Source organism: Glycine soja, chromosome 1, assembly GCF_004193775.1.
Source record: "Glycine soja cultivar W05 chromosome 1, ASM419377v2, whole genome shotgun sequence".
NCBI classification, from domain to species: Eukaryota; Viridiplantae; Streptophyta; class Magnoliopsida; order Fabales; family Fabaceae; genus Glycine; species Glycine soja.
In genome coordinates this window covers 56,057,370-56,072,025 of record NC_041002.1, presented here as the reverse complement: position 1 = coordinate 56,072,025, position 14,656 = coordinate 56,057,370, and the positions used below count along the sequence as shown (strand labels likewise).

The following is a 14,656-nucleotide window of genomic DNA, read 5'->3' as shown; positions in this document are numbered from 1 at the left end:
TATTTGTGAAAATTATTTAAGAAAAATTAAGTTATTTTACGCAAACAAAATTTGTTAAGATTATTAGAAACATTTAAAAATTTAATAATTTTTCAACAAATTAAAGGAAATAAATAAATTAAAAAATGATCACCGCCGCAATTACTAATGTTGGTGACTGTTCTATCGGAGTCGCCGTTGTGCTTCTTAATTTTGTACTTTTATAAAAAAAAAATTCAAAATTTGCTTGCATTTAAGACCAACAAACTTCTTTATGCACTGGTTAATTAGATTTAATTGAGCTAATTATATTTAATATTTTATGAAAAAAGAATATGATTAAATCAATTGAATGTATGATATGATAACTTATGTGTATATCAATCATCAAATATATAATTAAAGTAAGTTTTGCCGTGTAGACAAATATCACATGGTATATTCTTTTTTCTCCCTAAATTTTATTGATTTTTTAATTCATGAAAACAGACTACTATATTTATATATCTCAATTATAGTAATTAACATGTTTATAAAAAAATATTTTGTCATATGAGTTTGTTGAATGATAAGAATAATCTTTTTTTTATAAACTAACTAATTAAATATGACATGGACTAAAAAGGTATAAATATTAATACGTATTATTTCTAATTTTATTCTATAAGCACATTATTAAATTGATTTTGCTTAAAAAGGGATAAATATGATCCGTTGTATGATAATTATATTAATTATAGTAAAAATCATATAATAATTATTAGATATTTTCATTTATTAGATTCTCTAAAATGTAATATAAGATAAATTAAATAAAAAATCTTATTGTTGAAATTAAAGTAGTAGAATTTCTCATTTTCATGAAAGCATTTGTGTTTTATATATTTCTATTAAAATAAAATTTCAACTTTTTTCTGAGTAATTATTGATAATTATATAGTAAAAGTAATTTGGAAAATTCTTAGATATTTTCATTTATTAGATTCACTAAAATGTTATGTGTGATAAATATTTGATTAAAGTAATTATAATATCTTACAAATTCATAACAATATAAAAAACATAAATTATAAAATAAAATTTAATATCCGTATAATGCATGGGTTCTATGCTAATTAGTATATTTCATAAAGTCAAAATAAAAAATTAATACCAAATATAAATTTATCATTTTTTAAAGAGTCTAAATGTATGTTAAATACTAATTTTCATGCTAATTTTGTATTCTATTGTAGATTAATTGATAAATTAAATATGGAAAATGCTAATATCCATCTTAATTGGTGTTTATAAGCATTCAATACCAAAAAAAAAAAAAAAAATTGGACTAAAAAATCATTGACGACTCTTTTGTTTTTTAAAATTAAATTTGAGTGTATTGTTGTATTTTATCATTTAACTTTAAAAATAAAATATTTTTCCATATCTATAAGAGAGAACCATGGAAAACAGATGGGATAGAGGGAGAAAATATATATATATATTTTTAAATTAAATGAGAATATAATAATATCCTTAAATTATTTTTTTTTTTAAAATGGCATGATATTCTTTCTAACACTCTCTGTTATTGAACATCGCCATTTTTTTTTTAACTTGGTTCTCATTTAAGGATTTCTAATAAATTTTAATCAATTATAAGGAAATTCTTTGAGAGAGTGCCAGAAATAGTATTTGTGAAAAAAAATATAAAAAATAAAAGAACCAATGAGTTTTTAGTCCAAAATTTGTGGTGTTGAATGATATTGCAGACCAACCAGTGGCAGACTAAGACCTGGGATCAATGCAGGCAATTTACTTTAAAAAAAATTAACACATAAAAATGAGGTAGTGGGTCCAAGTTCATAAAAATAAGAGATATGAAATATAAAATTTTAAGATAAATAAATTAAGATTTTATTAAAATAACGGGATGTATTTATTTATTCTCACATAAAAATAGGTTAATGGGTTCAAACATAAACATATAAAATTAGGATGTCCTATAAAATTTGAAGATAAATACATGTCACCTATGAAAAATGAAGGAGTGCATTTGACCAAAGTCAAACATGAATGGATCCGTCGTTGACACCAAGAATATTAACATTTCCCATTAAATATTTTTCTAAGATATCTATATCACAATAGTCCAAGAAAATTCTTGGAGATTTATTTTAGGAAAATGTATCCCATAAATGTTTTATCACAAAATATAAATGATGCATAATTATAGAAATTAATATACTTAATTAATTATAAATATTTAATCACGGTAATAAATCATAATTTAAACATTTTGACCTAATTGATAACAATATTGTATATTTTGATTTAAATTAATTAACAACACCAAATTTATTTTAAGAGAACTTTTATGAGATTTATTTAGTCAAATACATTTTCAGAATTATTTACCATGAAAATATAAATAAAATTTCCATTTTAATTTAAGATAAGTATACAATTATATTAATTAAAGTAATCACCAATGTAATTTTCTTAATTTGTCCATTGAAATTGATAACACAAGTATATTAATTCAAATTATATGAACATCATTTTTACAAATTAAAAAAATAGTTATATTACTTGAGATTTTGAGATTTCTTCTCATTAACATGTATTATTATTTTTTATACATAAATCAACATTTAACGTTAAAAACTAAAATAAAACATATCTTAGTCATAAAAAATGATATTTCTAAGTCTGTAGTTGAGTGAATTTTATTTTGAATAATTAAAATATATATTAAAAATATTATACTATAGAAATTGTAGATTACACTCAAGGGGAAAATGTTGTTCTATTGGGAAAGGGGTATTAAGCTAGTATGTTTGAAAAAAAAAATGTAAAGGGGTCACCAATGTCTATCTATTGGGAAAATGTTGAAAAACGTATTGAAAACATAAATGATTGTTGCAACTAAAATTTGAAATCAGGAAACAAATCAATCAATTATGCGTATAGAATGTATTAGTAGCCTACATCTGTTAAAAAAATGTTATGCATTAAGAAAATGATTAATAATTTATAAAAAAGTTTATTACCTTAAAACACACTATTTGTCTTACCTTGAAAAAATTTCTAATTGGGTCGATGACTGTGTAGGGCTTCTTTTTTTAATTGACTCTCTAGATTCAGTTCCTCACTTCCTTTACGAAAGAGGCTTTAAGGTTTCTATTTTTACAGGGAGACAATGAGATGCAACTAATTTGTGAGAGATTTTAAAATTTGAAAGGGCGAATAATCTGGTGAAGATTGAAATTGATAAAAGGGAATTAATTGAATTTCACATTTTAGTGACAACCAAGCAATATTTTCGTAAATCAAGCAAAATTGTTCCAAAAAATAAAGGTCCCATATTAATATAAATGTTTTGTGCTGTTTTAATTAAAAAATCCATATTATACGTTTTTAATCAGTAAATTTTCAAGAATAGTGAAGATTTTTTATACACACAAAATTATGTTTTTGTCCTTAAAGTTTTTTCGAAAAAAATGTTACAAGATATATAATCCTTTAAATAATAAAGGATATGATATCAGGATGAATCTGTGTAATAATAAGATTAAAGCTTGTCTTAACTACAAGCAATTATCCTACAATTATTTTTTTTTGCGGAAGAATCATTGATAATATTAAAGAAAAAAATACGCGGGAGCTAAAATGTGGGCCATTACTTCAGCCTAACAAATAGAAAAAAATGATGTACCCAGAAAACAAAAGAAAAGGGGGTTATATTGAGTAAGCATTTTATTTTAGTACGGTGTCATGATTAGCTATTACATGTTGATAGGTTGTAGCTTAAACAACTTTAGAGAAAATATCTTTTTAGTTTTTATAATTTTTTCTTATTTTAAGTTCCTAAAGTTTTACATCGGCAAAAATTTAGTTCATGTATTTTATTAAAAATTTTATTCTCTCATAACATATTTTTCACAAAATCAGGTATCAATTGTGGAAACACAGCAAACATCAGCAAAGAAGTCGAGAGAGACACAGTTCTTGGACAGGAATGAGAGCCCTTCACACGGAGTGATGCGCACGAACGAAGAAATAGAGATAAACTTCTCTATTTTGATTTTCTTCTAAAAACCTTTTTTTATATTTAATTTTTAATTCAAAATAGTACCTACAATAATGCATTGAGACGTTTCAAAAAAATAATGAACAACGTGTGTGTCACTTAAGAAACTATATCAATATTATATTATATTATATGTGATGAAAAATTAAAAACATGTTTTTAATAAAGTTTAATAAAATACTGAAATTAAATATGAAAATTCAACAATTAAAACTTAGAAATGTTTGTAGTGTGGTTTAATTTGGTTTTTATTAAAACATTATCCGAATCAAATATTTTACGGTTTGTTTTAGATCGATTTTTATGATGTTTATTATGTTATTTTATTAAAAATTTATATATATATTTTTTATTTTGTAAACCAAATTATATTAAAAAAATTACTAATAAAAATCTACAAAATTTATTAATTTGTTAAACCTTATACCATAAAATTTGCCAAAATTTCATTAATTTTAAATCAAATATATTATAAAAAAATTCATTTAAAAAAAGAAAAAAATCGACAGATTTGACAAAAAAATATCCAAAAAAATAAAAAAAATGGTTGCATTTTTATTTTATTTTTACTTTAGATAGGTAAACACCAAAAAAAAAATAAGAAAAAACAAAAGTATAATAACTTAAAAAATATTTGATGAGAAAAAAAAATTACAGTATAACTCTACTATTAATAAATCAACACCTATTTATTGGAAAAGGAAAATGGTTGCAAAGTTATTTGGGGACTAGTGACGCATAATCATAAGTTTTATATTTGAGAATTTTAATCTTCCCTATAAATATGACGTTATACAAGTTATAAATAATGAATCTGATAAAATTTAAATACTAATTTTTGTCAGGTTAAATTTAGAATCTTTATATTGCAGAGACTGTTAATTTATTTTATATATCAATTAGTTATGTTCTTAGATTAGATGATTGAGTGTTTTCAAAATAAGATTTAGTTATTATTTTAAAGTTCTAACTCCTGTCAAGTTTAAAAGAAATCATGAAATATCTTTTTTAGTTTGTGTTTGGTAATAATTTTTACGAAAATAATTATTTTAAAAAATATATTTTTCTTAAAAACGGCTAAAGTTATAATTTACTCTCTAAATTGAACTAAATCAAATCCACATTTAGGTTAACTAAATTACTGTTAAATGATAAATTTCTTTATTTTCTCGTTTTCTTTTTATTTACAAAAAGGTATACATATTTAAATTATTTATTTTGACAGAAATATTTAAATACTTGAAACAGTGTAAAGTTTTTATAGACATTTCCATATTTTGCAGAACATTCCATAAATACATTTATTAGAAGTAATTTTTTTAATAAATAAATGAAAAAGTTGTTTTGTTTTGTTTTTTGCTTTTTCTAGGAAAACCTGGAGGCACACTGTAACTTATGTTGTTGACGATTATCCATCCATTCTTGTTGTGGATCTGAGAAATCTACCGCTCTCACCCTCCCAAGATAGGAGAGAGAAAGAGACTGAGAGTGTGTGCGTGAGAGAGAGTGAGTCTGTTGTTTGTTCAACATAAGCTTAGACTCCAAAACCTAGTGCTACTGCCACTGCCACTGCTACAGACAAACATCTTCTTCACTGTCACTCACCACCAACCCTCTAACCATTTCTCTCTCTCTCTCTCTTCAAGTTTTCTGATGGGTTCATGCGAAGCCACAAATGTGGTTCTCTCCAAGATTAAAAACTTTGATCCTGAAAATGCTTCAAAAATCATGGGTTACCTTCTCATGAACCTGGAAGAATCTGAACTTATTCGTGTTGCTTGTAGTCCCGACACCGTGCTACAAACTCTCGTACTGAGGGTTAAGAGCCACTTGGGTCTCACTCTCTCGACCCCTTCGTCTCCTTCGCAATTTCCTCCTTCTCCACTTAACCCCATAGCAAGACTCACTGGTACTTCCTCGAACCCATTTTCAAGAGGAGGACCCACCAATGGTTTTGACTTCACTAGAAACCCGGCTTCACCTTCCTCTCACTCTCATGCCTGGAACTTCCCAAACAACAACCCCATTAGTCCAAAGTCCACTCCTTTACTCTCTTACGACAACATCCGAGCCCTCTCACCCCGTGTCAACGGTGATTGTGATTTTGTTGACGAGCAGCAAGTGAATGAGTACTTTCCCTTCCTCAATGACTCCTCTAAGAACGAAGATTTGGTCGATCCGCGACTCGAATTGGGCGTTGGGGCTCAAAATTGGCACTCTGGGGACTCACATTTGCACAGAAGGAGCTACTCCGCCAGTGACGTTGGTTTTGGGTGTGATGAAGCAGCCCCTGGACATGGATACAAGCCATGCCTTTACTTTGCCAGAGGGTTTTGTAAAAATGGCACCAATTGTAAGTTTCTTCATGGTGCTTTTACTGATTCACTGGATGCCATTGTTGGCTCTCCCAGTAAGCTTGAGGGGATGGAACAGCGTGAGGAGTTTGTTAGGTTCAAGGCCCCCCAGCTTCAAAGAATAGCCTCTGGACCTTCTGCGGCCGCCCGCGAGAAGTACTATGAGTTTTTGATGCAGGAGTCCCAAAGGTTTAGTACAGCATGGAAGGAAACCTCTCTCTGGTCTTGATTATTTTGTTTTACATTTCTAGCTGTAAGGTGATGTTTTACTGTTGTACATTCTTGTGTTGCTTTTCAGGGCTGCAGCAGCCTTCATGATGGGGGAAGAATTCTATAACTTTGGCTGGGATAGGCCAGAAAGGAATGACTTCCTAGCCGCAATTTCCGGCGAAAAACCCAACTCTGCTTCGCGACAGATTTATCTGACCTTTCCTGCCGAAAGTACATTCAAAGATGAAGATGTTTCCGAGTACTTCAGGTATAATACGCTATAAACAAATGTGTGAATTCGGTGTCAGGTCTCAATTGTTGCACATACTTTAAATATTTTTGCTTGTGCTCCTTTGTATGATTTTTGTTGGAATCCCCCAAAGGAGGTAAATTTGTATTACCGTTGATATTGTTTTTAACTCCTAACTCGGGTAAAATTTGTGATACTTGGTTGATTTGAGTGTGCTAGGGGATTAACAGTCTTTTGCTGGCCTGGCCCTTCAGCAATCTAGAGTGCCCAATTTAAACTCAGTAATCATTGGTCATGATGTTACTGAATTTAGAATTTCACTTCTAAGTCATGTTTTATGTGTAACATTTAGAGTTTGTCTTTTATAGGCGATAAACTTTGCAGAGCATGATGTATGTCTCCCATGAGGAGACTGGGTTAATCCCATATTTTCAGGTATCACTTCAATATGTGTTTTCCCTTAAAAATAAAACGACTTGGTTTCTCTAGTTAAGAAGCATGGCAAATAATTAAGTTCATAGCTTATAGTGATCACTTCTCATGAGTCATGATCAGTACCACTATGATGGTGTGCATGTCTCAATCAACATAGTTGTGCAGTTTTTCAGCTTACCAATGACTATTGGTTTGTCAAAGGAAAAATCTATATCAATGGTCAATCCCTAAATAATTTCAAACATGCTGATTATTAATTAGTATGTATTCTTGAAATTATAAATCTACATCTTTGGTTGGTGTACTCCATGTGTTACGATGCTATACATAAAGTAATTCCTGTTTTAATGATTAAATTAAAATTTTAGTTTCAATATGTGAGATATATCTCTCATAATTGGTAAGATTGTAATATATCATTCTGGGTTTGAAAGAAAGCTTGAGAAGTGCTTTTCATAAACATGACATTGATATAAATGTTTGTCGTCATGATCTACTGTTATGTAGTTGTTTTATATGATTTTGTGAATACTGAATAATATACACCTGATGGTGCACACCATCCCAAGGTCTAAACGAGTAAACGATGACTTTTTTTGAAGCAAACTTAAGATTTAGTCTAGATTCTATTTTGGGAATGATATAGTTGTTCTTATAGCGTGTTTACATATTGATGTACACATACATTGGAATTCAAATTAAGGGATTTTACTGAATAATACTTTTGTTCCTTTGAAGCAAATTTGGACCTGTACAAGATGTGAGAATTCCATATCAGCAAAAGCGAATGTTTGGGTTTGTTACCTTTGTCTACCCAGAGACAGTGAGACTCATATTATCCAAAGGGAATCCTCATTTTATCTGTGATTCACGTGTACTTGTCAAGCCCTACAAGGAGAAGGGAAAAGTCCCTGACAAGTAAGTATGCATCATGTTTTAATTGGTTTCTGTATCTTACTATTCCTAAACTAATACTATTGTGACTAATTTATTATGCAGGAGACAACAACAGCAACAACAGCAATTAGAGAGGGGAGATCTTTCACCATGTTTAAGCCCCTCTGGCTTTGGCTCTAAAGAACCTTATGATTTCCATCTTGGTAATCAAATTTCTCATATTGACATTGTTGAGATCCTACATCAACTCAGATAGGGGCCATATGGCCAGTGCAGTTCTTATAAGGCTTGGGCAATCTTCACCTTTTCAGTTGGTTTTGTGGGGTGGAGTTAGGCTCTATAGCCCAAATTCTAAGATGGTATTAGAGTCTATCATAAATCTATTATTGGGTCACTCTATTTGTCTATGCTCTAGATGTCTTGTCTTTAGATGTGAGGATGTGAGTTGAAATCCCACATTGACTAGAGATATGGCCAATTTAGTCTTTATAAGGCTTAGGTAGTCCTCACCTTACAAACTAATTTGTGGGGTTGAGTTGTTCCCCAAGCCAAAATTCTAAGGTTGTATTAGAGCTTCTTCTAGATCAGTTAATGGGGTTTCTTGTATTTGTGTATTCTCTAGATATCTATTCCTAGGAGTGAAAGGGGGGGGGGGGGGGGGGGGTTATTGGGCCACTCAAATTTGTCCACACTTCAGATGTTCAGTCCTAGGTGTGAGAGGGATTGTTGAAATCCTACATCAACTAGAGATATGACCAATGCAGTTCTTATAAGGCTTGGGCAACCCTCACCTTACAAGCTGATTCTGTAAGTTAGGTCCTTAGTCCAAATTCTAAGATTTTTATTTTACTTGGTTTCTAGAGAGGGATGTACTTAAAAAGAGTTGCTATGTATGTGCCCTTTCCTGAATCCACCAAACTTTCTAGAACAGTGTATGTATACGCTGATACTTGCAAAGGAGTCTCTTATGTTCATTTCATTTTATTCTCACCAACTTTATTTTATGCAGGGGCAAGGATGTTGTATAATCCACATGATATCTTATTGAGAAGAAAAATTGAGGAGCAGGCTGAATTGCAGCAAGTCCTTGAACTTCAAGAAAGAAGGCTGAAGAATCTACAGCTTCCAGACTTCAAGAATAATCCCATTCACCATCACCAACGCAGTCTTTCAGTGGGTACTCCTTTGGTTTTGCCCCATCAACTTCATAGTCATATTAACGATGCAGGTCTTTCTCCTGATAGCATTAAAGGAGATATTACAGGTTAGTGAATTGATGGTAGCCTATGATATAATTCTAATGAACAGGGTTAGACAGTTTACATTATTGTCGCTTTTCATGGCAGGCTACAGTGGCAGCTTCACTTCTACCAATTCTTTAGGTATTGCATCTGAGCAGCAGCAGCAGCTACAGAAAGAAGTTGATCCAGCTCACATTGATGATTCTGAGAGCAGGAATTTAATGGAGAGTGGAAATGCCAAAGGCGTAGATCTTAGTAATAGGTATGGGCATTGATTTTGTTTCAGATCTTATTTCTATTGTACTGCAGCATTTTGGGGGCGGTCCTCATGTTAATCTGCCCTCGTTGAGGATATGTGCAATTCATTTCAAATTTTCTGATATTGTGTTCTTTCATGATGCTTTCTTGGCCCTGGAGAAGTGTGGGGCAGGCCCTTCCTGATAGTCTCTTTGCTTCACCAACAAAAGCAGCTGGAGGTTATCATGCTGACTTCTCTACATTGGCAGAGGTCAATGAGAGTGCTGTATTTTCAGCTAGCTCATCTTCTCAGGACAAGCTAGAACCGACAACCTCTTCTAGTGATGTGGCCTCCCATTAGTTTTGTTTACAATTCAAGGTACTGCTAATTGCTCTCTGAATGTCACTCTTCCTTGCATAATAAATGTGGATAGACTTCTTCTAACAAGTTGATACACTTTTCTTTGGCTCTATTTTGTGCCTCAAGATTTGAATTGTAGGTAATAAGAATAGAAGTGGCCAGCTGGGGATAATTTTTATTAGGGTAAGTTTTTGTTTTCCCTCTCTAACTTGGAAAAATGGTTTGTTCTTTACTAGTAAAAATCTCCTCAGGATTTGCTTATGGTCTGGTAAATGATTTTTCTTTTGTTGCTCTGGTTTGTTTCTTTGCAGATTTATAGAAGCTTATAGAAGAATCTTCTAGATGTATAGCCAAATACACCTAGATCAGAAGATTAGATCCTCTAGAGAAGAATCAAACGAGATCATCACCATCATCAATACATACTACTAACAGCAGGCGATACATGTTGCATACTTGGACAGACATTAGTTTATAAGACTAGTTTTTCTTTTCTTCCTTTCCTTTTCTGTTGTACTCCCATTCCCCTCAACATAAATATCTATAGATATATATGTTTCACCAGACTGAGGCAGAACAAGTTACTGTTGTTTTACTCTAGCTTAATGTATAAAACTTGGTCTACCATTTAGTTGCTATTTTCTACTGCTGCTATGTTTTTTTTTTCCCCGGTTTGGGAGGAGTGATACCTGTGCCCCTGACCGCAATTTTCATTATTGGTTATTGCATACCAGTAATGGTAGCTAGCTAATCTGCCTAACTATGTACAAGATTTAACAACTGCTGTTAGTCGCTTTCATTTCTTTAAATCATATTGACCAGAAGGGGCCATTGTCTGGTTTGATTCAATTGTACTACTATGCAATATTTAAACCAAGTTTCTTTGTTGATAATATTACACATTTATACCATAGAAATTACAATTTATTTGAAGTCAATTCATTTCAAATTAGAACAATAACAGAAGACATATTCCACTAAAACCAACCATATTCAGCAATGAAGATAGTGTGAGTTAGTTAACCTTTTGATAGAGTTAGTAGAAAGTCCCGGTTCATTGTAGATGAGTTATGAAATTAAGTAAAGAAAGAGAGAAGTTGCAAATGGAAACAAAAATGAGGTTTGTCTGGTATTGTGGATTGGAAGGCCCACATGTGAGGTGGGGATGTGTTGTCACATGGTGATGACTGACATTGAACAAAAAATTGTGCATAGTGAGAGGGCATTACATTACGTTTACACTCCTTTCGCCATCAAACTCATTGAAACGTTTGCTTCTGTTTCTGAGTCATTCATTCAGTTTTATGGATGGCAGAGCCTGTTTGTCCTCTCCTCGCTCGCATACCCTTAAATTATGCTACTTTCTACGCACTGCTCATTTTGCATTGCAGCTTTTCTAAAAGCCTCTGCAACCCTTTTATTTTACTGCTTAGCTTATTGGGCTAATCATCATCATTTTGATTATTTTTTTTCTGGTGCAGTAGAGAAAATAAAAGGGAAATAACCCACATGAAAACTAACTGCTACAAAAGTGATGATTTTGTTCTTGATTCCTTTGGAAGTCACATCGTACAATTGATAAAATATTAATAGCTAGACCCAAATCACATTTGAAATGTATTGTTTTTTCCCCCTTAAATTTTCAGTTTTCAAAAGTTATATTAGACTTTGACTAATCCGAATCAAGTCAAATACCGAATAAAACTACATACAAATGCGAATGTTCTCACTCGTTTGAAATGTTGGGTTGCCATTTAAATTTTGTCATTTTCAACTATACCCTATCATGTCTCTTTTACTGTACCATTTTTTCTTTTGTCAAGATATATCGTCTTACCTATTCACAACTTAAAATTTTTAGGTCTTTCTTTTGTTAAGGAGTTGAAATCCTCTCCATACTTTTTTTTTTCTATTTACTCTACTTGAACTAAAAAATATTTGTTTGTGTACAGTGCTATTTAGGTATTTTCTAATAAAACGTTATAAACATATATGACCATTAAATTATTACTTATAACAAATAATACGTGTAATAAAGTTCAGCATTTAGCTTATCGAGAAATAAAAAGTTCATCATTTCACCAATAATGTTATTTTTTCACAATTATTTATGTAGTGCTTTGAAAAAAATCTTATGTTACTTTTTAAGATTTCAAATATTTTTGTTGTGGTTATGTATAATTATATAGTATTGAACTTTGAGCCTCTCTATGTTTGAGCGAGGCTTTTATCATACGTAGGGCCCAAATAAATGTGAAAGTGTTTGATATCATGGCCCAAAAATCTTTCCACCATTTGTGGACATGTATTACTTTTCTTATATGGTCGCATAAAATTTTCCAAATAAAATAACATGAAATTAATGAAATACACAACAAAATTTATTTGCAAGCATGATCAAATGACAAATTTTATTAAATTGGATTATTTGTAGTTCTTGCAAAATAAAAAAAAGTTATAAATCATTTTACGTAGAGATTCACATATAAATAAGAGAAAAATAATTATATACTAAAAATATAAAAAAATGTATACAATCATTTAATCACAATCAATTATATATAATAAGTTTATTTATTTTTAAAATAATTTAAACAATAATTTATAATTAAATAATAATATAAAATCACCTTAGTTCTATAAATAAATAGTTGGAGAAATTTCATAAGAGATATGCCTGGTTACCTAACTTAATTATTTTTAAATATTTTTTTGTCAAGCTTAAAAGTTAAAACAGTCATTTAAGGGGTCACATCATCAATGTTGAAGATAAAGCTGCAGAGCCTGCCGTGATTTATAAAGGCTATTAAAAGAATTCTAATTTAATATGTTTGTTTTAAAATATTTTAAGATAGGGTGAAACATCACAAAAAAAAAAAAAAAAACGATGAAACGTTGCTCTTCATCGATTGACCGCATCAAAATGGAAGCATGGGGAATTAATGAAATAATTGCAAAGGTAAGTATATAGTGCCATTTCACAATGAACATGTATCTAAATTAATCAAAATCTAAAGAAAAGTTATATCCAAATTAATGATGCTGATGCAAAATGTTTTGAAAAAAGTTTAGCAAAATTGAGGCTCTCCTAAAAACAATTTGTATGAAAAAAAAAAGGAATGCTAAATATGCAGCAAAGTAGGTTGTGAAACTGTCATGCCAAAATCCAAGTTTTAATGCAAATAATCATGCAAACGTAATATGTGAAAAATAGCTGAATTTTGTGTTTCAAATTCGAAGTTTAAACTTTCTTCTCTTACAAACATTTCAATTACTTATAAGATTTTTTTTACTGAAATTTCAGTTAGTATAAAAATATTGGATCAAGTTTATTTTAGTAATTATTTTGAGCCACATTTTGAGTTTATGTTTGATATTTTCCAATTCCAACTGGCATATCACCTAATTTGATCCGTTTTATTACTATATGATAATGGGTCCATATCAATGAATTTTCTAAGTCTGCTATTGGGCTTTATGTCTCGAGGTTTGAATATTTAATGTGTTCAGTAACCTGAAAAATTAAAACACATTTATTAGAAAAGCAAATAAAAAGCAAAAAAGAAAAAGTATATATAAACCTAAAAACTAAAAAGCAACCTAAAAAGGCGACAAACACGTGATAATATAATGAAAGTGGCAAAAAGAAGATAGAAGTACCCTTTTGTTCAGGAACCTTTATTTGCTTTGGGAGAGTTGTTTAAAGTGAATTATACATTATAAAAGGTATTGTTGATTTTTTTTTTTAATTCGAAATAATAATTTGTCTCAAATAACACAAATACATGAACAACAACACTTCTTTTAAGCAAAATTATTCTTTTATTATTATAAGTCTGCCATAAACTGTAAATATATTTTATGTTATGAAAAGCACGGATATATTTCGAAAGAGCCTTTAGTTTTACTTCCAAACTAGACGTTTATTTGACTTATTTATTCAATTATCATTAAAAAAAGTGTTAGTAATGTATCTTTAATATATTTTTTGTAATACATTTAATTATAATCTAAAATTTATTAAAATTTGCAAAGCTATGAGTGAAGTTGAAGAAATAAGAAATTAGACTTACAATTTTTTGTGATTTTTAATTAATTATAAAAATTTTAAAAGAGTGTATTAAAAAGTGTGACTAACATTTATCTTATCATTAAATTTTGTTTAAAATTTAGTGCATATTTTTTATTTTTATATTCTATTTTAAAAATAATTTCTTTGAAATTTTCATAGAATGTATGTAACTATTATTCAAAATTTTAAAATAATACGCTTATTGATATTTTTATAATTATAATTAATTATTAAAAATAATTTTTTTTATTATTCTTTTTACTGAATACATTCTTTTATTTTTAGATTTTTAAAAAAATATTAAAACATTTCTTATATTATCTTAACAATTATTAATAAATCAATCAATAAAAAAACTCATTAAAAATAACATTTATATTTTTTGATTTAATCCATTTACTATTCATATATTATAATTATTATCTAATTAGAAAATAATGTTAAGTTTTAAAGGTAATTAATAATTATCGTAATTGTGTTTATAATCGTAGTACAAGCATAGCATACAATATTTATTCAAACTTTTTGGTCGTTACGGTGGTTAGCAA

At 29.5% G+C, this 14,656-nt stretch overlaps 1 protein-coding gene across 1 annotated transcript; it reads left to right on the top strand.

Annotated features, from left to right (window-relative positions):
* The first annotated feature begins 5,442 nt into the window (after nucleotides 1-5,442).
* LOC114425632 (zinc finger CCCH domain-containing protein 55-like) lies at nucleotides 5,443-10,878 on the top strand. Its single transcript, XM_028392575.1, has 9 exons — nucleotides 5,443-6,594; nucleotides 6,704-6,883; nucleotides 8,039-8,218; nucleotides 8,300-8,400; nucleotides 9,207-9,461; nucleotides 9,544-9,700; nucleotides 9,859-10,054; nucleotides 10,163-10,219; nucleotides 10,348-10,878. The coding sequence occupies exons 1-7, from the start codon at nucleotides 5,705-5,707 to the stop codon at nucleotides 10,034-10,036; spliced, it is 1,941 nt and encodes a 646-aa protein (XP_028248376.1). The 5' UTR covers nucleotides 5,443-5,704; the 3' UTR covers nucleotides 10,037-10,054; nucleotides 10,163-10,219; nucleotides 10,348-10,878.
* Nucleotides 10,879-14,656: the final 3,778 nt, after the last annotated feature.

Excerpts from the sequence above, each read along its gene's own strand:
- LOC114425632 (XM_028392575.1), top strand. The coding sequence starts at position 5,705 with ATGGGTTCATGCGAAGCCACAAATGTGGTTCTCTCCAAGATTAAAAAC. Across the intron at positions 6,884-8,038 it reads GATGTTTCCGAGTACTTCAG|CAAATTTGGACCTGTACAAG; the intron begins GTATAATACGCT and ends GTTCCTTTGAAG. Across the intron at positions 8,401-9,206 it reads ACCTTATGATTTCCATCTTG|GGGCAAGGATGTTGTATAAT; the intron begins GTAATCAAATTT and ends TATTTTATGCAG.